The following is a 23402-nucleotide window of genomic DNA, read 5'->3' as shown; positions in this document are numbered from 1 at the left end:
TTCTGGACTTTCCCTGAGCCCACCTCCCTGCACACTATGGAGGGCCTTCCTCTTTGTCCAGTCATCTTCCTCCCCTTAATCCCAGGGGCCCAGCTGCCCCCCCCCCACCTCTGCCCGCACTCAGCAGAAGCTTCCACCTGGTGCCCTCAGGACACTCAAGGAGCAGAGAGAAGCTGTGTGTCCCATGTCTTGTGATGGGAGGAGGCCCTGTTCTGCGCAGCAAGGGGCTGGAGCATGCACTGAATAAGGCTGGGAGGACGGTGGGCGTCCCTTCCACCCGCTTCCTGCAGAGGAGCATTAAAGGACCATCTCTGCCTGCCTTCCTCCCAGGCCGCCCCTCCCCTGCCCCCGAGCAGCCATAGCCGTTTGCATCACCTCAGATGCCTCCTTTCTCACTGACAGGCATCCAAGCCTGGGCCCCTGGCCTCAGGTCACTCGGTGTTTTTGTCTTTTTTTTTTTTTTTTTTTTTTGTCTTTTCTTGGGCTGCTCCCGTGGCATATGGAGGTTCCCAGGCTAGGGGTTGAATCGGAGCTGTAGCCACCGGCCTACGCCAGAGCCACAGCAACGCAGGATCCGAGCCGCGTCTGCAACCTACACCACAGCTCACGGCAACGCCGGATCATTAACCCACTGAGCAAGGGCAGGGATCGAACCCGCAACCTCATGGTTCCTAGTCGGATTCGTTAACCACTGCACCACGACGGGAACTCCAACTCTGTGTTTTTAATGTAGTTAACGGCACAGGGATAACATCTACTTTTAGGCCAGAGGTGAAACAGAAGTTAGACTTTCAGTAGAGTGGAAATTGCCAGCAGTGAGGTGAAGGAAGGGGAAAGGGATTTATTGTTTAACAGGCACAGAATTTCCCTTTGGGATCGTGAGAAAGTGCTGGAAATGGATGATGGTGATGGTTGCGCAACAGTATGGATGTACTTAATGCCACTGAATTGTGCCCTTAAAAATGGTGGAAAGGGAGTTCCCATTGTTGCTCAGTAGCAATGAGCCCGACTAGTATCCATGAGGATGCAGGTTCGATCCCTGGCCTCACTCAGTGGGTTAAGGATCCAGTGTTGCTGTGAACTGTGGTGTAGGTTGCAGACATGGCTTGGATCCCACGTGGCTGTGGTTGTGGTGTAGGCCAGTGACTACAGCTCCGATTCGACCCCTAACCTGAGACCTAACATATGCTGCAAGTGCAGCCCTAAAAAGCAAAAAAAAAAAAAAAAGAGGCAACTTTTATGTTACATATATTTTATCACAATTAAAATATATATATATGTGTGTGTACTTTCAGAAGCTGTTTGCAGTCATGAAAAACTCTACTGTAGGAGAACAAGCTAGTCTTCATTCTTGAGAATAATTTTAGTCTTTTTTTTTTTTGTCTTTTTGCTTTTTTCTAGAGCCGCACCCGTGGCATATGGAGGTTCCCAGGCTAGGGGTCCAATCGGAGCTACAGCTGCCGGCCTACGCCACAGCCACAGCAATGCAGGATCCAAGCCTCATCTGGGACCTATACCACAGCTCATGGCAACGCTGGATCCTTAACCCACTGAGCAAGGCCAGGGATCGAACCCGAAACATGGTTCCTAGTCGGATTCGTTCACCTCTGAGCCACGACGGGAACTCCTAATTTTAGTCTTAAGTTTTACTATTTAATACATGCAGCAATGTCCCAGGAAGAATATCGTCAGCAGTTTGATGAAAGCATACCTAAATTTCTCACCCAGGTGCTTCTTGGAGGGGTGACTAACATTGACTGATGGGCTGATTGATGGAGGTAGCCTCGTGGGGCAGAAGATACTCAGAATGAGATACTTAGGAATGCATGGAAGAAATGAGAACCGTGCAATTGTTATTTCTAGAGAATTATATCCTTCATTTTCTCGTTAAAAAACAAAAACAAAAACAAAACGCATCCTAAGTTTGCAAAGGGTCAGAAGGAGCCCCCGCAGGGTAAATACGGGAAATATGACCTGCGAATAGATTATCAGTGACATTGGAAATACCTTCTATTTTAGGATGACTGGAAAGAGCACGAAATATGCTGTGGTTACTGCGGTGACCAAGGGACAAGAGAGGGTGTCGTAAAGTGAAAAACACAATGTGGCCTGACTCCTCCCGTGTATGCACAGCACAGAGCCTGTCATCAGCTGCGGTCAGCTCAGTTTTTGAAAGCTTGCTAAAGGGCTTGATAAAAAATGAAGTTAGAACTGTAGGTTATCAAATTAAGGGAAACAAAGCTCAAGACAAATGCTTAACGGAATTCCAAAAAGGAACACATGCAAAAAAAAAAAAAAAAAAAAGTTAGAGGTGTTAAAATAGAAGCTGAGAAGGCTGGGCGTTGTAAAAGCATTTGAAGAAGAGCTAATCTTTTGTGTCCAGTGGATCAAACCAGAGGAAATGTGCACAAAGGGAAGATTAAGGGTTTTGCCTGAGCGTAACAAAGACGCCTCAGCCGGTGGGCTTCACAGGGAGGCTGTGGGACCTCCTCTCAAGGGCTTTGGAAATAATAGGGCAGAGCGTTAGGCTTCCTGGGAAGCGGTGGTGGCGGGGGGAGGAAAGAGCCATGAAAGTTTCAGGTGACCCAGAAACCTTCTAAGGGTGACCGGGAATTCTGCCCAGAATTTTAAAATTGCTGAGAGGAGAAACTGATCCTGAGAGAGGATGGGACAGGGGTAGAAAATGTTCTTCTCAGGCCCTGGGACAGGCTGTTGGCTCTTTTGTATAACTGACACAGCTCCCCAGGGAGGAAGCTATATGTCCTAGAAAAAGGACAAGGGTTGGTGGCCTGAAACTATTGCTCCTGTCATTTTTCTGGAAAGGGAGAGAATACGTCAGAAACCTCTCTCACAGTTGAAATTTCTAGGGAGGCTGTTATACTCTCTGATACTATTTGACAATAAATGCTTAAACTTTCTAAACCTTCTTTTTGGAAATCTATTCTGGAAATCTTGCATTGGGTTGCAGTGTGCAAAAGAGCAGTCCCCCGGACTCAACAAGCTTTGTCAGTCTTCTCATCTCCTGCCTGGAGTGGAAGGTGGCCGTGGCCAGGCTGAGAACCTTCTGGTAGTGGGCAGCACGGATGGACTTGACCGTGTGGTTATGCTACCTAGTGGTCATAGTCACACTTCACATGACCACGGAAGCACAGTTGAGGTTTTTTAAAGCCTGTTGCAATGTGAGGGTTGGATTGCATTCACACCTGGTATGCATGCTGTGTCTTTCTAACCCCTAACCCTATAAGCTGCTGTTTATCAGAGCCCTGAAACCCACTTGAATTAAAAATTAAAGTTAAAAACCCAATCGAATTAAAAATTAAAATTAAAAACCCAATCGAATTAAAAATCGAATTAAAAAGAGGAAGATCAGCGAGGATGAGGGCAGCACAGCTGACATCTGGGCCTGGTCAGTTGTTCACCCAGCTGCACATGAGTGTCACCATGTGTACATCTGGGAGCTGACAAGAGTCATGTTGGCTGGGCTAACCCTGCTCCTGAGTGGCACGATTTGCAACACAGGGTATTCCAGGAGCCCAGAGTAGTGTCCCGAGTCCTGGTGCCCAAAACCACACCACTGGCGAGTCATCCTTCTTGTTCCTTTGATTTCTTCTCCCTGAAGATTCTCTTTAAAAATGCCAAAATCTGGGGACAGCATTCTATAAATTAATACACAAAAAAGGAGTGATGGCTTGTTATGTCCACCCTCCTGTACCACAGAGCCCTGGGATGGTGGCAGATGTTGATGAACTTAGAAGCATGCACCCAAGAGTCATGTCTTCATTGGTTGAGCACCTACGTGTGCCACACACAGTCTAAAGGACATTGTTCCTGGCTTCTGGAGGCCCATGGTCTGATGGGAGAGGCGGACGGGTATACACAGTGCTGGAGAGAGGGCTTGGAGCAGGCAGAGGGAGGCACCACCACAAGGATGGAAGTTCATTGCAAAAGGATGTGGCGGTGACGCTGGAGCTTTGTTTTTTGTTTTTTTGCTAGTTAGGGCCACACCCGCAGCATATGGAAGTTCCCAGGCTAGGGGTTGAATCAGAGCTACAGCTGCCGGTCTACACCACAGACACAGCAACGCCAGATCTGAGCTGCGTCTGAGATCTACACTGTAGCTCATGGCAACACCAGATCCTTAACCTACTAGGCAGGGCCGGGGATCGAACCCACATCCTCATGGGTACTAGTCAGGTGGTTATTGCTGAGCCACAACAGGAACTCCCTGGGCTAGATTTTGAAAGATAAATGGCCTGCCGGCTGGAGAGACAGGAGCAGGGTCGTGTCAGTTTGTTTTCTCTGAGCTCTTTCTGACCTCCGACAGAATGTCTAGGCCTCCTCATCAGAAGGTCATGGGGTGAGAGAAGCCTGTGGGTCCCCCAGGAGGTCCCCAGAGCAAGACCTCTGCCCAGAGCCCAGAGTGTTCTTCCAGGATCTTCAGGGTCACTGCATTCGGGCAGTTCAGAGAGAAAGGGGAAGACTCTTAAGACAAATTCCGCCAACCTAATCCTTTGGCCTGGGGACGACCTTGCCCTTGGGTCAGCTTTCAGTGCATTTGTCTAATCCTTTTGTGGAAGGAATTAAAATGGCCCACCTAGATATTTGTTTTATTTTTGTCTAAACCCCCTTGCCATCATTTGAGGATAATTATATCGACTTTTGTGGCGTTCATGTCATCCCTCAAATTGTTCCTTTTCTCCGTTCTGGACTCTTCTTTCTATGGTTGCGAGTACAGATTCTGGAATTAGATGGGATTCATATCCTGGCTGAGAGGTGCTCCCCTGCACCCTGCCTCTGTTTCTTCAGTGTGAATAGGGGTAATTACAGTTCTACTCCACTGAGATGTTGCGAAGCTTTGATGAGTCACAAAGCAATTACAGCCAGGTGATCAGGGAGCCCTTAATAAATGTTGGCTATTTTTATCACTTCCTGCAGAGCCCCTTACCCGAGACCGTTGGAATTCGAGTGTAGTCTAAGTACCATTTCACCCAGCAAGGCGTCCAGAACTTAGCCGTCAGTGGAAACATTCCGTGAGGGCCAGTGGGTCTGTACCAGACTCTGGGAATGCAAAACCCAGGACAGCCCAGCCCTGCCCTCAGGAACCTCCAGCCCCTGAGCAGGTGCCTGGACAGGCCCATCAGGGAACACTGCTTGCCGACCAGACTGTTCGCAGGGTCTTAGGATGATGATAAGTTAACCTAGAGGGGAACCAGCACCCAGTTGGCTTCATTTTCCTCCCGAAGGGATGCCTTGTAACCACCTCCGTGTTTGTGTGCGTCTCAGGTTCGGAGGAGACCAGCCCGTCTACATCAACATCATTAGAGACCCCGTCAACCGGTTCTTATCTAACTACTTTTTCCGTCGATTTGGAGACTGGCGAGGGGAACAGAACCACATGATCCGCACCCCCAGCATGAGGCAGGAGGAGCGCTACCTGGTAAGTCCTGTCGCATCCGAGAGGTGGCCCCGCCCCTCCTGGGGCCATCCCGTGGCAGGTCCACGAGTTCCTTGTGGCCAGGGCCCCTCCTCAGGGAGCAGGTGTTTACCGTGAAAAGTTAATTTTCCAGGAGTTCCCATTGTGGTTCATCAGGTTAAGAACCCGACTAGTATCCATGAGGATGTGGGTTCCATCCCTGGCCTTGCTCAGCGGGTTAAGCATCCAGCATTGCCATGAGCTGCCATGTACGTTGCAGATGTGGCTGGATCTGGCGTTGCCGTGGCAGTAGCGTAAGCTCCAGCCGTGGCTCTGATTAGAGCCCCTCTCCTGGGAACTTCCATGTGCTGCAGGTGCGGCCCTAAAAAGAAAATAAAGAATTAATTTTCCAGATGACCCAGACCCTAAAGAACAGGTCTCAAGTGACTTTCTGTGCTAGGTTTTAGGTCCGAGCAAAGGAAGTCTTTTCCAGGGAGCCCTGACCAGCACTGCTCTTGCTTTGGCGTATTGGGGGATTTCTCTTAAGGGCTCACAAAGTGCTTTCTCATGCCTCATCCCATTCAACTCCCATGACAGTCCCATGAGAGAGGGGACTTTTTGGATGAGGACCCCGAGGTTCAAAAAGGATGTGAGCACAACCGTGACCGACGGTTTCCAGTCCTCTGGCTCCAGGTCCAAGGTCCGTTCTGCCACAGCACAGCAGAATCAGGCCACCTCGCTGAAATTTGTTTGCTTGTCTGGACCTCATTTTGGGACCCTCAGATCCATAGGGATGTTAATTTTGATCCCAGTAATTGTTCCCACAGCTTGGAGCTGGTAACAGATGAAAGTAGTGCATGGTTCAGCCCGCACCAGAGCAGAAGAGGTGTTTCTCACCAGTTGATGACCTAGATTGGCAAACACTTGCGGAGTAGTTTAGAGCCTGGCGTTAAAGAGGCTGCAGTCCTGGTCTCTGTCTCAGAGAGCCCATCGGCCTCACCCAGACCGTCCTGGGCTGTGGGCACAAGCAGGAAGAGAAGGACAGAGCATGTCGAGGGCTCAGTGCAGAGCTGTTCCCATGGCTGGCACGTGACCCAGAGCCCACGTCCACTGCTGGCACGTCCCAAGCAGCCCCCTTGAGCTAAAGTATCGTCAGCCACCGTTCCAGCACAAAACCAAAACTTCTCTGTCCTCATTGGCTTTCAAAACACATACCAAAAGCATGTGTTTGGAGGATGGAGCATTTTTGGATCATGTCACTTTCATGTCTTAAAAGCCATGATTAGAGCTGGGAAGGCTGAGATGCACAGAAGTATCTTATCCAGGGCTGCACAAATTATCAGAGGGGGGCTGAGACCAGGAACCCAGGCTTGTCACTCACAATACAGCATTTGTTCAGCTGCCTAATGCTTCGGTGAAATAATTCTGATCGTATATTTTTTAAATGGCTTGTCCTTTTTTTTTCTTTTTAGTTTTTAATGGCAAAAACTCTCATCTTTTTCTTTAAACTGCATGTATGAATCTGGCTCTGTTTTGTTTTGTTTTGTTTAATTCAGTGACAAGTACACATTCCGAGTATAGACCCACTTACTACAGGAATAATGTCTTTAGAGTTTTATTGGCTCTTTATTTTAACTAAGTTGATTTTTAAAATCAAAGTGTAATTGATTTACAATGTTGTGCTAACTCCTGTGGTATAGCAAAGTGACTTAGGCACGTATATACATTCTGTATTGGATCTTGATTAGTATTATATGATTTTTTTGGAAAACGTAAAGCATATTCCATGTAAAATGAATAAGCAATGAGGTCCTACTGTACAGCACAGGGAACTATACCCAATCTCTTGGGATAGAACATGATGGAAGATGATATGAGAAAAAGAATGTATATATTCTTTTTGTGTGAATGTGTGACTGGGTCACTTTGCTGTAGAGCAGAAATTGGCACAACATTGTAAATCAACTAAACTTTAATTTAAAAAAGAAAAAATACATTACAAAGTTTCTGACTCAATCCTGTATTATGAAAGTTAGAGCCAAACTATAGCAGAAGATGCTGAGAAACCAAAGATATGAGAACAAGTTTTATGAATTCTACCTTTCAAATATTACTATCAGTCATAAATAAATTCATAGTCTACCAGAAGGTGAAAAGTGATTTGGAAGGACGAGAAGGTGGAGGGGCAGTGCTAGGGGTCCAGGATGCCTGAGTGGGTGGGGACAGGCTCTGATGTTAATGAGGCCAGGGAAGGCACTGGATCTGGCCTATGAGCAATGATTAGAATGATGACAGATGGAGCAGGTCAGGCGATCAGCTGGGGAACACAGCTCCGGGGGCGGGGGTGGGGGGGTGGTTAGCTGGAGCAAAGGCCTGCAGTGGGTGCTCGTGCTGCTCATTCAGAAATCAGCAGGGAGAACAGGGTGTGGGGTGGGGACAGAGAAGTGCAGGAGGTGAATTCAGAGGTAAGGCTTGGAGACAACAGACCATATAAGGCCCTGTGAGTCACTGCAATAACTTTGAGTTGGGAAGTAACATGAATAAGCCTCAAATGTACATGCCTTAGTCAGTGACTTTCTCCTGAATCTCCAAGAGAAAGCTGAACCCTCCTCCCAGCAGGGGATGCATCATCTCATCAGCCTTCAAACATCCTCAGCGAATCTCCCCACCCCCCACTTCTTTCTAAGAGTCAGGACTCCTCCCTTCTGCTCTGGACCTGTATCTGTCTGATGCCTGGGTGCTTGCTCTGAAGTCTCACAAGCCTCCTCTCAGTTTCCAAGAGGTTCTATTGAAAACGGAGTTTGTGGGATGGAGACCCTAAGGTTGTGCAGTGCACAATCTACACAACTGTACGTGGAAGTCCCAATCTTCTTCTTCATTGCTCCCCCCAGGTTCTGCGCTGCCTGGCTGTGTCATTTCTCTGGGTGATATGTCTTCATGCCTCTCCTCTCGACAGCCTATAAGCTCTTTGAGGACAAGATCAAAGTTCTATCCACATCCCTGGCACTCAAACGAGGGGCTGAAATAATAGAAGCCTCAATAGCAGTCTACTTAAGAAATAATATACAACAAAATATTAATATCGTTATAAGGCAGTTAATATGGAGTTGTGGGAATTTTCCAGGTTTTGCTACCCTGTCAAGTATTTGCCATCCTGTAAATCACTCCACGTAACGGTCTTCACCCACTCACACAAACAATAAGTTGTAATCATTAGAGAGAGAAGTTGTAAACATAGGAGAAAACAATTGTGGTTTAGGTTTTTTTTTTTTTTTGAAGCCCATGAAATGTCGAAAGCTGGTAGTGGAGGCAAGTCCTATTGTTGATGAGCTGGTAGCTGCCCTTAGGGTGTGATGTGGAATTCTACCCTCTGCGAAGGCAGGGGCCCCTATTCCAACTGTAAGCCCTGTGTCCTGGGAAGGGCCTGATCATTCCTTTGGCGAGGCCCCAGCAGGAGAGCACTGGACTCCCCGAAGCAGTGGAGGGAGACCTGGAGGGAGCAGGAGGGAAGGGGGCCCCAGAACACGTGACTCCTTTATGATCTGGCTCCAGCCTCACCCCATTAGGAGGCTGTTTTCTTGTTCAAAGGATAGTTTGTTTATTTGGAAGAAGACGGTCTATTGCCTTTTTTTTTTTTTTTTTTTTTTTTAAATAGCTGAAACTTTTTATTCCATCTCTTTGGTCCCATTAGACCCTTGAAATAAAACTGCCCCCTTTCAGAGCCTGTCCTCATTTTGGCAAGCCTGGGTGGTCAGTTGTCTCACTCAAAAGAGGGTGTTGTTTGTGTCTCGCTGGGGTGCAGGGCAGCTGTGAGGAGACCCGGTGCCCTCAGCGAGGCCCCTCCTGGGGACAGGCGCCCGAAAGGAGATGCTCTGGATGTCCCTGCGCCCGAGAGGCCAAGCAGGGCAGGCCGCCCTCTCCAGTGACCGCACAGCAAGGCCTCTCCCTGCACATGGCACATACTCGGAGTCACGGGTGCTGGCCCGAAACCGCTCCACCGATGTCCCCACATGATTCCAGATCTCGCTGCTCTGAAGCCACTTGCTTTATCCAGTTGCCAAAAATGAGGTGGTTCTGCTCCTGGCCGTGAGCCTTGCAGAGCTGATTAGCATACAGCTGAGAGAGGGCCGGGCCTCTGAGCCCACTCTGGGGCTGAAGTAATAGCATCTGTGATGCTGGGTGGTTGGGAAGAAGGTGGAAAGGGACACAGGGATCGGAGGATATGAGGGGTCCCCAAAGATTGTGAGGAACCTCTTGCAGGTGCAGGAATGGGGCCTGGGTCCAGCAATGGGTTAGGGTCCCACCCGCAGTAGGAGCCAGGCCTCCTCACTTCACGACTCTGTTGTTGCTTTGCTTCCTGGATGGGGAAGGGAGAAGACAACTGGACCAAGTTTTATGCTTTTCCAGCAAAATCATTTTGTCTGGTACATCCTGACAAAGACTTAACTGGTATATATATATTTTTTTTGTCCAAATAAGCATCTTATAGCTATCTTTTGTATCTTCTGTAAACAATGAGATTTTCTAAAAGTTTCTATTTCTTTCCAAACCATTCTTCACTTGTATTTACCAGAAAATAATTTTACAATGAATGAATCTAGAACGGATACACATTCAGCTTAGAGCAGCCATGCGGTGAAAAGGCACTTCTCTTAGGCTCATTGTCTTCGTCTGGAGTCAGAAACTTGCTCCCCAGCTCAGGAGGTGGCTGCCTCCTTTTTGGTGTTGGATTCAGGAGGTGGGCAGGTCTGAGCAGCTGGAACCCAGGCCGCTGGAACCCAGGCTGCTCCCTTTCCAGGGCAGGGAAGTAAATACCTGGCACCCAGAATGCAGTTCCTGGGAATGCATGTCTGCTAATGAAGAGCAACTGCTGTGATTTACAAGCCAGGGAGGCGGCGCCTCCTTCCCACTGAAGCCACTCCCTGTTCCAGGCCCTGAGTCTCCCTGAAAACAGGCTTCTTGGGCTCCCATTTCCACTCTCTCAGTTCGACATGTGTGGTTTGTGCTCTCTGTTTGCTCGAAACCTGGCCTGAGAAAGTTCCGTGGTGTGATATTCTTCAGAGATACCACTGGGCACTTTCAAACTCCAAAAAACATGTCACGTGGGGCTTCTTACCCAAACCTAGAGTAACTTCACCAAGTGGCCCTCCATTTGAACAGCAAGGAGAGAGAGGAGCGGACGTTCCCAGGGAGAAAGCTGCCTCTGTGATACTGTTTATTCGTCTTGGCTGTAACGTGTGGAAAGTAATGCATGTTTAAAAAGAAAAGACGTGTAATTTACAGCTTCTTAATTCATAAAGAATTCAGTGAATCATATTGGCCCATTTGGATTCTAGAGAAGCCTGAATATTGGCCAGCAGCAGCAAAGGTTTTCAGAAGACTGTGCATTTTAATCTGCTTGAAAGCTTTGGATTCTGAGTGTCCTTTAGTTTTGGAAGTATATATATGAAATCCTCGTTTCTGGAAATTTCTGCACTGTCTTGATCGGCTGAAGCTGGCCTGGGAATGAAACCTCAGGCTGTGCTTTCATTCCTAAAGCATCATTTTTCCTAAAGGAAGATGGTGAATAAGGGATTTGGATCATTTTTAAGTATTTCAGTAAATATCTTTATTTTCCAAATCTTTGAAGGTAAGAAAGTAATGCTCTCTGTCTCCACCTAGCTCAAATCTGGCTTATGATTGCAGGCTGGGATAGTGGCCCAGGACATGGTGAACTCAGGTTCCCTTCTCAGCTGCCCTAGCTGGGTGACCTAGCCAGTGAGTTAGCCTCCACGAGCCTTACTTTTCTCATCTGTACAACGGGAACATATTACCTTGCCTATAACACAGGGTTGTTGGGCAAAGAAATTAAGCATTCTATGCGAAAATGCTTTGAAAGCTAAAACTTTCCAAAACACATTTCAGCATTGATGCGTTTCATCCTTCTGACTCTGTCAGTGGTCCAACATGACCTAACGAGGCAATTTTTTCTATAGATCAGCGGTGGGCGGGGGCGGAGGGACTTCTCTGCTATGGGGAGCCAGCAGGGGCTGCTGTTCTTATGTGGCTCAAGCCACGCTGGACCGTGTCCTGAACCATCGGGTCCGCTTCTGCTGAGATCTCAGATGGCCTCACCAGACCCCTTCTCCTGGGAACCCGTTTCTAAGGACACTGCTTCTCTTTGTGTTCCCAACAGCTGGAGACGGGTTTTGATCCCAGCCTGCTGGCACCCAGTTGTCCTGTGTTTATTTACTTGGAAACCTAAGCAGGGGCAGGCACACGGTTGTAAAGTCACTGAAGCAGCTGGCTTGCCTCTCCCGAGGACTGGGGAAGAAAGGTGCAGGGCCTTGACGCACTGTGAGCTGCACAGATGACAAAGGAGCCCCCACAGGACAGAGATGCCTTTGCCGTCCATTTGTCCTGAGGTGTGTCCAAGGCAGGAGGCACAGGTGTTTTTAGAACCAAAGAGCAGTTCTAACGTTCAGCACTACCTGGATTGTCCCTGGGAGTTGGGGCAGAGAGGACGATGGGCATAGTAGGAGGAGGATAGGAAACAATGAAGGGAGAGGGGAGAAAGGAGCGGCGATGAGAGAGCCGCAAGCTCGGAGCCTTTGCTGGGAGAGAGCGGAAGGCTGCCAGCCACACCTGACTGCCACCCAGTAACCACTGCCGTAAGCGTGATGCAGTCAGCGGGCTGTCCCTGTGTTAGCACCTTCCTCCTCAGGGCATCCCCTGGTGCAGGCATCATCCCCTTTTATAGACTAGGCGGCGAGTCCACGAGGCTCAGTGGATGAGACCAGACCTCGAGTATGAGGAAGTGTGTTTGGCTGCGTTGGTTGCAGGGAGCTCAGATCCGCTCAGGTTGAGAGATACTGTAAGGATGTGAGAGGTACTGTAAGGATGTATCCGGTAATGAGGACAGAAGGACCACAACTGCCAGGAAATGCCACGCAGAGCCAGGCCACGTGGGAAGAGCGAAGAGCAGAGCACCTTCAGCCTCACTGCAGGAAAGCTAGAAATGGTTCAGGATGGGAGCCGGGTCCAGGCACTGGGTTATGTTGGTGCCCCGGCTGCCCGGGGGTTCCCAGTTCCCTGCTCCGAGAGTCTACCCTTGACGGACCTCAGCTGCTGGCTCTGCTCTCCCTGCGTTCGTTGGCCTCCCCATCTGCCTCCATGGTGCTGCCTGCGATTTCTCCAAAGTTCACGTTCAGCCTCCTAAGAGTGACCTTTCCATCCACTTGGTCGCCCTGGCCAGCCATAGGTCATGTTCAGCTGCCCGTGGGACAAGTCTGCTCCCCGCTGCAGTCAAGGCCATGGTCAGATGGATGAGACAGGGTGGAGCCACCTGTACATGCAGTGTCTGTGTTGGTTTTCGATCTCTGCTGTGGCCATTTACCACATATTTAGTGCCTTAAACAACAAAAATTTCTTGTTTTAAATGTTTTATTATAGTTGATTTACATTGTTCAGTCAATTTCTGCTGTACAACAAAGTGACTCAGTTATACATATATATACATACATATATATGTATATGTATGCATTCTTTTTCTCATACTATCTTCTATCATGTGTTGTCCTAAGAGATTGGATATAGTTCACAGCAGGACCTCGTTGCTTATCCATTCTATATGTAATAGTTTGCATCTACTAATTCCAAACTCCCAGTGCATCCCATTCCCTCCCCCTCTGCCTTGGCAACCACAAGTCTGTTCTCCATGTCTGTGAGTCTGTTTCTGTTCTGTAGATAGGTTCATTTGCATCATAGTTTAGATTCTATATATAAGTGATATCATATGGTATTTATCTTTCTCTTTCTGACTTATTTCACTCAGTATGAGACTCTCTAGTTTCATCCACGTTGCTGCAAATGACATTATTTTGTCCTTTTTTTATGGCTGAGTAGTATTCCATTGTGTATATGGACATCTTAATCCATTAATCTGTCAGTGGACAGTTAAGTTGTTTCCATGTCTTGGCTATTATGAATAGTGCTGCAGTGAATATAGGGGTGCATGTATCTTTTTGAATTGTACTTTCATCCGGATATATACTCAAGAGTGGGATTGCTGGATCATATGTTATTTCTATGTTTAGTTTTCTGAGGAAACTCCATACTTTTTCCATAGTGGTTGTACCAATTTACATTTCCACCAACAGTGTAGGAGGGTTCCCTTTTTCCACACCCTCGCCAGCATTTAACAGAGGAAATTTCTTATCTTACAATTCTGTGGGTCAGATGTCTGACACAGGTTCCACTGGGCTCAACTCACGGTGTTGGCAGAGCTGATTCCTTTTTGGAGGCATGGGGGGAAGACCCATTTCCCCGTTCATTTGGCTGATTGACAGAATGCATATCCTGTGGTTGTAGGACTGAGATTCCATTTCTTGCTGGTGGCCATATGAGTGTTGTTCTCATTTTTTAGAAGCATCTACACCCCTTAAGCCGTGGGTCCCTTCCTCCATCTTCTGAGCAACCGGTGATGGGTGGAGTCCCTCCCATGCTTCACACCTCTCGCCTGCCTTCTTCCACCTCATTCCTCTAACCCAGCTGAGAGGGGTTCTCTACTTTTTAAGGATTTTTATGAATGGACTGGGCTCACCTAGATAATCGAGAATAATCTCCCCATGTAACCGTAATTACATCTGCACAATCCTTTTTGCTGTATAAAGGACCATATTCACAGGTCCCAGGGATTAGTGTGTGGACATCTTTGGGGTCTCTTATTCTGTCTACCCCACCAAGGACTGCAGGGACCAAGGGGACTGTGGAGGGGATATGAGCATAACAGGCATTTTGAAACTTGGCTTGTCCCAACCACAGGTGGGAAGCCCACATCTGCCTTCCACTGTGGCATGCTGCCATGCAGTGACACCAAACTATGGCTTTCCTGTCCCTGCTCTGCAAAACCAAGGGGCCAGTCATACATTCTGGTTTTACTCCTACTAGTGACTCATTCATCCATCCATTCATTTATTCATTCGATGAATATTGATTTAGGACTTCCTGTGTGGCAGGCACAGTAATAAGAACTGGAAATAAAATGCTGAGCAAAAATAGACCCTTTGTCTGTCCTCACAGAGCTCAGGAGTCCTACAAGGGAGACAGGTGTTCATCTCCAAACCACACAAATTCATGTGAAATAGTAACTGCGTCAGTCTTACAGAGCAGAGTGATGCGCCACTGCTCAGGCATAGAATGGGGTAGCCAGCAAGTCTAGAGGTCAGAGAAGCGACGGTTCAGCTAAGATCTGAAAGGGAAAGAGGAGAAGGAAGAATATCCAGACATTGGGAACAGCATGTGCAAAGGTCCTGTGGCAGGAGGGAGTACCATGAGCTTGAGGGAAGAGCCATGTAGGCTGGGGTAGAGTGAGGAGGCAGGAAGAGCTGAGTGTCATGGTGTGGGCAGGCAGGGGTTGTGCCCCACAGAATCTCCCATGGCCTGTTAAGAGGACTGGGGAGACACTAAAGGATTTAAAGCAAGGCCAGTGGTGGGAAAGCATGTTTACATGGGACCCTAAAACTTAACATTTGGGGAAAAAAAAATTATCTTAACTTCAATGGACAGTCTAGAGAAGGGCTCCAGTTAATCCAATGAAATGGGTGGACCAGTTAAACTGAGGCTAGTGCAGTGATCAAGTGGGAGATAACCAAGGAGCAGGTATTTATAGAGCAAGGACCATGCGCAAGGAGCAGTTCTAGGTGGGGGTAGGGGTGGTAAAAGGGGAGCGTTTACAAAGGCGTGTAAGGCACCTCGCTGTCCTTCCTGCTGCTAACTGCCTGGCTGGCAACAGAAGACCCAAACCTGAAATCTTAACACTAACAAGGAGAGTGAGAACAGCTCAGTGCGGCAGCACAGGGGTTGTCATTGGCTGGGACGTGTTTAATTAGCAAAAGAATGATGCAGACACTTACACCTGAAAATTCAGGAGAGAAGAGAAATCCGTGAGAGTTGGAGTCATCAGGAAGACTTCCTGGATGAGTTGGGAGCTCGGTCTTTAGGGATGGATACAGATTAAGGCAGGGGTAAGGGTCAGGAGGACCGCAGGAGCAGAGCATTTGTGCAGAAGCCCGAGAAGCTGAGGCTTGCTCTATGGTCAGCTGCCCAGCTTGGCTAGAGCAGAGGGTTTCGGGAGGCGAGGAGCTTTGGGGCTGAGAAGGGATTCTCCAGATGTCCCTGAGGGGCTGCCAGATCAGGTTTGCCTGACCTGCTTGCTCAATGGAAGGTCCCTTCAGGGCCATCAAACCCAAGCTGCCAGAGCACAGCCAGGTGCATCCCACTGGCCACCTGTCAGCTGAGCTCATCTTGTCCAGCCCCCAACCCCTGCCCTTCCCTGGCTGTGAGTCAGCAGCCAGCTGCAGCTGCCTGCTCCCTTGGGGGCTCAGCCTTGCACCCCTGCTGGGACAGATGGCTCATATTTAAGAAGGAGGTGGCTCTCAGCCTGGCTGGAATCACCTGGGAGACTTTTACAACCTGTCCCACACCCAGAGATTCTGGTTTTATTGATTGGGGATGCAAGCTAGACTTGGGGATTTTTTTTTTTTTTTTAACTCCCAAAGCGATGCCAACGTGTAGCTAAGGTTGAGAACTACCGAGAAATAACAACACGTCATTTCTTGCTGTATTAGCAGGAACTATTTCTACTGGGAGATCACCTCCTGAATATCTTCTGGAAGCTTACTTTCTGTATCCTCTGCACATTTGGAAAAAGCTATGTTTGCCTTCCCTTCAGAAATTTTTTTATTTGTTAGACTTTTAATTGGCATGCACAAAATAAATGTCATTAAAGGAGTTTGAGGGTATACTGTAAGATTTGTTGTTTTTGTGAATACCCTATGTAGGTCTTAAGTCAGGCTTTCTTTTAAATTGAAGTGAGCAGTATTTATTATACAGAAACCAAAGAGTATATTATACTGTACATTTAAGATCTCACTTTAAGAAGCATGCTCAGGCAATTAAACAGAGAGTGTGTACTTTGATGGATAAAATATTTTAGCATGAAGACATCTTTTTATTTGGTCAAGGAAGGCATTTGGACTCCACTGCCATTTTTCCAAAGAGACATGTGTCACCCTTTAAATGCCGCTCAGTTCACACAAATACATATAAATGCTAAATTTAAAGACATGGGTGAATAGAACTAGACTTTAAATGCAGTCAGGAAATGTTCTGTAAAATAATGTTTTTTAAATGTAACCAGGGAGCTTGCTATTCAAAGAAGTTATGGGGTGAAGTTTTATATAAAGTGAAAAACTAATGACTCAATTTATCTCTGTTAAAATTTTGAATTTCATACCCTATGCTTGTTTTTCAGAACTATAGTTAGCCTCAATTTGCTTTGCCGAATTGTAATATTTTTTTCACTGCCCAGCTGTTTTACATACACAGCATAAATTCCCCAAAGGCAGAATGACCTCCAACGTGTTCTTAAAAATATTTTGCAAAGTCTCAAGACAGACAGGAAAAGTAAGTATAAAACATCTAAGAGATGTATTGGAATCTCAGCTTGAATTCTAATTGCAAGTGCTTATGAAAATGTCAATATTAACATGAAATAGCTGGCAGTTTTTCTAATAAATGTAAATTGAATTAGATAGTGTGTAATTGGAAAAATGCTTGCTTTGCTCAAGGTCTCTCAAAACAAGTCTTAGAAGCTGTTAGCTGCAGCAGCCTTGCCCTCTAATGGCTGGAAATTGAAGGACAAGTCTAAATACTTTTGACTACAAGGAGGATAGAAGCAGAGGGAAAGTGGACCATTTGTCACATGCAGCCGCTGCAATGACACTGGATCCTTAACCCCTTGTGCCACGAGGGAACTCCAAGACAAGCATAGTCTTAAAAGGAGGCAGCTAGATGGGGGCTGGGGCCTGGGGAACCAAAAGCGTGCTAAGTCCCTTGGACCTTCTGGGTGATCTTCAGCAGAGTTAGGTATTAGAGATGCCTGATCTCCGGAAATGCAACTGAGAAGTCAAACTCACCTCGTAATATTAAAACAGTTAAAACCCTGGAAAAGTTATAGAGTCCAGTCTGGAAATTGTGATGGTCTTGGCTTAATAAGTTTTGCAGAGCGCACTTAACAAACCACTTCAGTTCCCTTTTATGATTGACTAATGAGTGTCACAGACAGGGTGGAAATGGTACCAATAAATGTGGTTTGTCGGGAATTTAATAGGAAGTCTGATGTATCCCACGTGACATTCCCATTGATCTAGGAGAGCAGCCAGGAATGAAGGGGGCAGGTGGGGAAAGGATTGGCTGTAAAATCACACAATCTCTAGGCGCTGACTACTTTTTCTCTGACCTTGAACTTGTGCAGATATTCATGATTAAATGAAAAAATTTTAACCAAAGCTCACTCAATTTCATGATAAACAGAGCTTTTTAAAAAATGCCTCTGTATTTCATATTACAAAGTAAAAACAATGGAATTGGATCAACATTCAGCTAAGATGTTTCCGTACTCATTTTTTTTTCTTTTTTTGCATTGAAGAGGAAGGTTATACTAGTATGACTTTTATGTTGAGACGGCTGCCATTTCATCATTCTGCAGAGTTTTAAACACTCACTGCCCATTTTTGAAATAAACTTAACCTCTTGGATGAAACCTGTCCAAAGAATCCGCAGATGTGTAAAACCAAGTGATCAAGTTCAATAAGAGACAGAGGCAATTTTGTTGCCAGTGGACTCTCACTATAATTATGGCATCCCATATCTGACTGTTATTAATAGATAAAAACCCTATGAGATTAAGAAAAGCGATCAAAACCAAGACATAAGATTAGCTTCACCCAACCTTGATTACTGCTAATCTTTATTTCTCCAAGCAATTATTACTTGATATGAATTATATTTATTTTTTACTTGCTAATATAAATAATAGGAATATTTCGCTTGTTAATGTATGTCGCTTCATAGTCCTTCAAACGATTTCACATTTTATATATTTAATAAAATGATTCTCTCAGATGATAGGACATGATCTCCGCTTTTAATCTTAGCACCCTTCCCAGCTCCTGGCCCAACATCCAGCCCAACTTTCAGTACTTATTCTGTACCGATGTGCACTGAGCACCAGTCTTCGCCTCTTCCCTCCTCTTGCAGCTCTGGTATGTTGCGGACACCTCCAAAGCGTCAGGGAATAGCTGTGGCAGGATGAGTGTCTCTTCCTACTTTCTGCCTCTACCACCCAGCAAAGAAACCCGTCTCCTCCGGTATTCGCTGATTAATGACTGAAACCCCATAGGTCCAGTCACCCAAACAAGACGCCTGGGAGTCATCCCCGTCTTCTTTCTTTCCCCAACCCCCAACCCATAGCTACCGACTTAACCTGGAATCTTCCTGAAAGCAAAGCCTGAGGCAAGGGTTTGGGTGAAGGGTGTTGGAATTTGGACAGCGATCCCAGGGAATAAGAGTAGGGGGCTGGAGAGAGAAGGATGGAGGGCAAGCCAATGCAAGGGCCTGTCCTCACATTGGTCACTCCTGCAGAAACCAAGGCTCAAGCCTAACTGGATTCTTGGAGGACAGGTTAGAATTCATCCTAGAGTGTCTCTGTCTGGCGAAAGAGAAAAGCATGCATCCATGGCTTTCATCCTTTGCTGTCCAGTTCACCCCGTGACGCCTTTACTCCCTCATCTGGGCTGTGGGTTCCTCTGGGGGTAGCACTGGGAACAGAAATTGGGGTTCCTCTCAAGTTACTTCTGCCTGAATCTTGTGGCTGCAGCAATGGCTAGTGTAAAAAGTGGCCCAGAGGATGGGAGGCAGGGCACAAGCGTGTCCGGTCCAGCTGCCAAGCCTGGTGGTTCTTCCTCTGTGGCTTTTCTCAGATCGTCCTCATTGGGCAGCATCAGTAAAGCCCTCTTCGTGCTCTGCCCAGATAGCTGAAAACCTCAGCTTATCTCTAGTTCATCCAGAGTGTCCAGTGTGCAAATCTGACATCATCCTTTCCCGGCTTAAAACTCTTCTGTGTCTTTCTGTTCCCTGGGTGTAGTGTTAGCTATTGATATTAGTATAATTCTATCATAATAATTTCATCAAAAAGCATCACAACTGCATGCAAATCTACCTTTTTCTCAGTAAAAAACTTCAATGAAGAAAAGCATCACAAACCAAGAGAGGAGCAGCATGGGAAAAATAGAAGTGGGAATGAGCCAGGTTTGAAAACGGGACGTGAGAAGCAGGATTTGACTACCATCCATTTATTTAGGAAAGCCATAAGTCAAGGCTGGAGGATAGGCCCAGAGCCCTGAGCGTCTTGAAAGCAACAGCGAGAACTTCAGAGTTCATCCCAGAAGGCAGGACCCACCAAGCTTCTTGAGCAAGAATTCAATGACCTGATATGAACTAAGTTGTGTGTTACACTTAGAAAGACCTTCTTCATTCTGAAGCTATTTTAAAAATTCTCCACGGTGGCTTCGAGGGTTGTTGTTGTAATTCCTATTGTTTAATTTAAAAACTTGGGTCCATCCAAAATTTATTCTGCTGTCAGATGTACCGTATCAGTCCAGTATCTTTTTTTCTCCCGGAGGATTAACAAATTTTCTCAATAACATTTATAGGATAGTTCATTTTTTCACACTAAAGTGTCGCCTTTACTACATAAGAAATTCTTATTTTTGAAGGGATCAATTTTTTGACTTTTTATTTTGTTCCATTGACCTGTGTCTTTAGGTACAATAGCACATGATGACATATTATATGTATGTGGGTTTGTATGCTTGTGTGTAAACTAATATACAATTGTATAATATACATCATATAATATATAATAACTATTCTAGAATAAGTACTTTCTTCTCTGGTAGGGTCTAGAAATATTTATCATAGAAAAAGGAAAAAGACAAAAGAAGATTTCGTTAACCCTTTACCATCACCCGACTGTAACTTAAATGCCACTTTAATTTACCAACTCCAGAGTGGCTGCCTTCTCACCAGCTTGTTTTGCACAGAATTGTGAAGGAAAGACTCAAGCAAGTGGTAAATTCAGTGTTGGAGTCCTTTCTGGAGGTCTCTGGCCTGGATGTGATCTTGTGTCTTTTCCAATGGGTGTGGTTTTCCTGGCAGTCGGCTCCTCAGTGACCACATTTAATAAATTGTAATGAATGCAAAATGGGTTCATCATTCACAATTTTGCAATACAAAAGAACAGTGAAAAACAGGGAGAGGCCGAAGGTAGAATTAGATACACATTTTACTTCGCTTTAAAACATGAGCAGGAATTCCCATCGTGGCTCAGTGGTTAACGAATCTGACTAGGAACCATGAGGTTGCGGGTTCAATCCCTGGCCTTGCTCAGTGGGTTAAGGATCTGGCGTTGCATGAGCTGTGGTATAGGTTGCAGATGCAGCTTGGATCCCACATTGCTGTGGCTTTGGCATAGGCCGGCAGCTGCATCTCTGATTGGACCCCTAGCCTGGGAACCTCCATATGCCGCAGGAGCGGCCCAAAAAATGGCAAAAAAAAAAAAAAAAGACAATAAATAAATAAATAAAAATAAAATATGAGCAAATGACTGATTCCACTCCTAGTCTGGGATCCACCATATGTCATGGGTGCGGCCCTAAAAAGACAAAGAAAAGAAAAAAAAAAAAGAGCAAATGGGAGTTCCCTGGTGGCCTAGTGGTTAAGAATCCAGCATTGTCACTGCTGTGGCTCGGGTTCCAGCCCTGGCCCGGGAACTTCTGCATGACATGGGCATGGCCGAAAATTTAAAATAAAATAAAAATAAAATAAAATATGAGCAAATGTAAAACTGCAGTGTTGCCAGGTCAGGTTCATCTTTGGCCAGGTCTGGCCCAGCTCTGACACCTAGGCCACATGTCCATCAACCTTTTTTGATTTCCTGTGGGGCTGCTGCAGAAGGACCAGAAGAGCCTTTAAAATGCACCTGAGCACACCTGACATTAGAAAGGTGAGGAATCTTGGACTTGGACTAAGACCCCTACTCTGAGCAGATTTCAATCCGCCCATTTAAATACAAATGTGTAACGTTCCTGTCACACAGTGACTCATTGGCTAATGAATCCAATTAGGAACCATGAGGTTGCGGGTTCCATCCCTGGCCTTGCTCAGTGGGTTAAGGATCCGGCGTTGCCATGAGCTGTGGTGTAGGTCGCAGACACAGCTCCGGTCTCTCGTTGCTGTGGCTGTGGTGTAGGCCGGCGGCTACAGCTCTGATTGGACCCCCAGCCTGGGAACCTCCATGTGCCGTGGGTATGGCCCTGAAAGAACAAAAAGACAAAAAATAAAAAATTTAAAAAATAATAAATACAAATATGTCACAAGGAGAGAAGTAAGCCAAGATCCTTGAGCGGAACCTTGACTGTGGACACCTGACTGGACAGTGCTTCTTGTTGAAGTTTTGGACTTGAGAAGCCCTGTGGGAGGACTTGAGTGACACCCGTTTCACTCTCAGGGCTGTGGGGTCACCAGGTGGGCCAGGTAATTCCAGCTGGCTGTTATTTCTCCTTTACTTCTGGAAACTAAGTTGGACTCAGCAAATGAACCCCTTCACTTGAATTGTTTTGACTTCATATGCATCTGAGCCTTTAACTTTGTCATTTCCAGCTGCTCCCCTCATTAAATTCCAATCACTAATGTCACACAGTAGGCTATGACTTCTGCTTTTGTGTACAAACCCTGCATGTGAAGGTCCGAGTACTTGGTCACTTATTGGGAATGGGTTCTGTTTCTGGCCCTTCACAGGTGGGCTTCCTCCTGTCACACAGTATCTCGTTCTCTTTAAAGTACTTTGGCTCTGCCTCTTCATTGGGCTCTTGTGTTCATTTTTCCTTGGTCATCCTGTGAGAGTTTTATGCAGCCGGTTTCATACATCTTGCCTATTCTGTGTTTGCCTGATCTGATCACTGTTATTGAAAACTTTTGAATAATGTACATATATCACTAATATACCATGAACATGATTTTTTTTTAAGTTCTTCTTCATCCATTCAGTCCAATTTGCACTGAAGTCCTTTTTTTTTTTTGTCTTTTTTTGTCTTTTTTAGGGCTGCACCTGCAGCATATGGAAGTTCCCAGGCTAGGGGTCAAATTGAAGCTACAGCTGCCAGCCCATGCCACAGCCACAGCAATGCTGGATCAGAGCTTCATCTATGACCTACACCACAGCTCACAGTAACACCAGATCCTTAACCCACTAAGCAAGGCCAGGGATTAAACACGCATCCTCATGGATACTAGTCGGATTCGTTTCCCCTGAGCCACTGTGGTAACTCCCTGAACCCCTTTTTATTTTCTCTTTAGAATGTCTCTGAGCTTTGCTCACCCTCTCTCCATTGCCACTGTCATTACCACTATCTTTAGTGTTTTTCAACGCTGCACAAGCGTCCTCACTAATCTCCTCTGATTCAACCACTTTTCCTGCTCTTTCACCCTTTATGGCGCTGCCAGATTTGTTTTCCAAAGCAGCACCTCACTTCATGGCTTTAATTCCTTGCCCAAGAAGCTTGGCGAGCCCTACCCTGTGTGATGAATCCTCCTGTCCTTTCTGTGGCTTTCAAGACTCTCAGCCATCTGGCCGTATCCCACCAGCCTTGACTTAACTGCTTTCCCAAACAAATGCTACTCAAACCAAGCTTCTCACGTTCTCTTTTCAGAATAGGCTCCTTCTTATATCCATTCTTTTCCTTACGTTGCTACCCTAAGCTGGAAACCCTTCTCTTTTCTCTCTCCATCCATATCCTATCCATCCTGTAAAATCTTGTCTGCAGGAGTTCTTGTCGTGAAGCAGGGGAAACGAATCTGACCAGGAACCATGAGGTTGTGGGTTCGATCCCTGGCCTCGCTCAGTGGGTTGAGGATCCGGCGTTGCCGTGAGCTATGGTGTAGGTCGAAGACACGGCTCGGATCCCATGTTGCTGTGGCTGTGGCGTGGGCCAGCAGCTGTACCTCTGATTCAACTCCTAGCCTGGGAACCTTTCATGTACCTTGGGTGTGGCCCTAAAAAGAAAAAAAAAAAAAAATCTCATCTGCAGTCTCTCTCAGTCCCAACCTT

At 46.4% G+C, this 23402-nt stretch overlaps 1 protein-coding gene across 6 annotated transcripts in view; it reads left to right on the top strand.

Annotated features, from left to right (window-relative positions):
* The window catches only part of UST (uronyl 2-sulfotransferase), a 439470-nt gene that overhangs the window by 334584 nt on the left and 81484 nt on the right, over positions 1–23402 (top strand). For all 6 annotated transcript variants that reach the window (XR_014844857.1, XR_014844856.1, XM_085024120.1 and 3 more), the window contains one exon: positions 5284–5437. Coding sequence is in view for 4 of the 6 variants with exons in the window: in XM_085024120.1 (XP_084880246.1) it covers positions 5284–5437 (154 nt within the window). In the remaining 2 variants the exon portion in view is untranslated. The remainder of the gene's footprint in view (positions 1–5283; positions 5438–23402) is intronic.

Source organism: Sus scrofa, chromosome 1 (assembly GCF_054392235.1).
Source record: "Sus scrofa isolate SSC_HxYL_T2T_F1_AM1 chromosome 1, Sscrofa_HxYL_maternal_Yorkshire_Landrace_v2.0, whole genome shotgun sequence".
Classification (NCBI taxonomy): domain Eukaryota; kingdom Metazoa; phylum Chordata; class Mammalia; order Artiodactyla; family Suidae; genus Sus; species Sus scrofa.
Note: the sequence above shows the minus strand (reverse complement) of the source record. Positions and strands in the feature narration are given on the sequence as shown.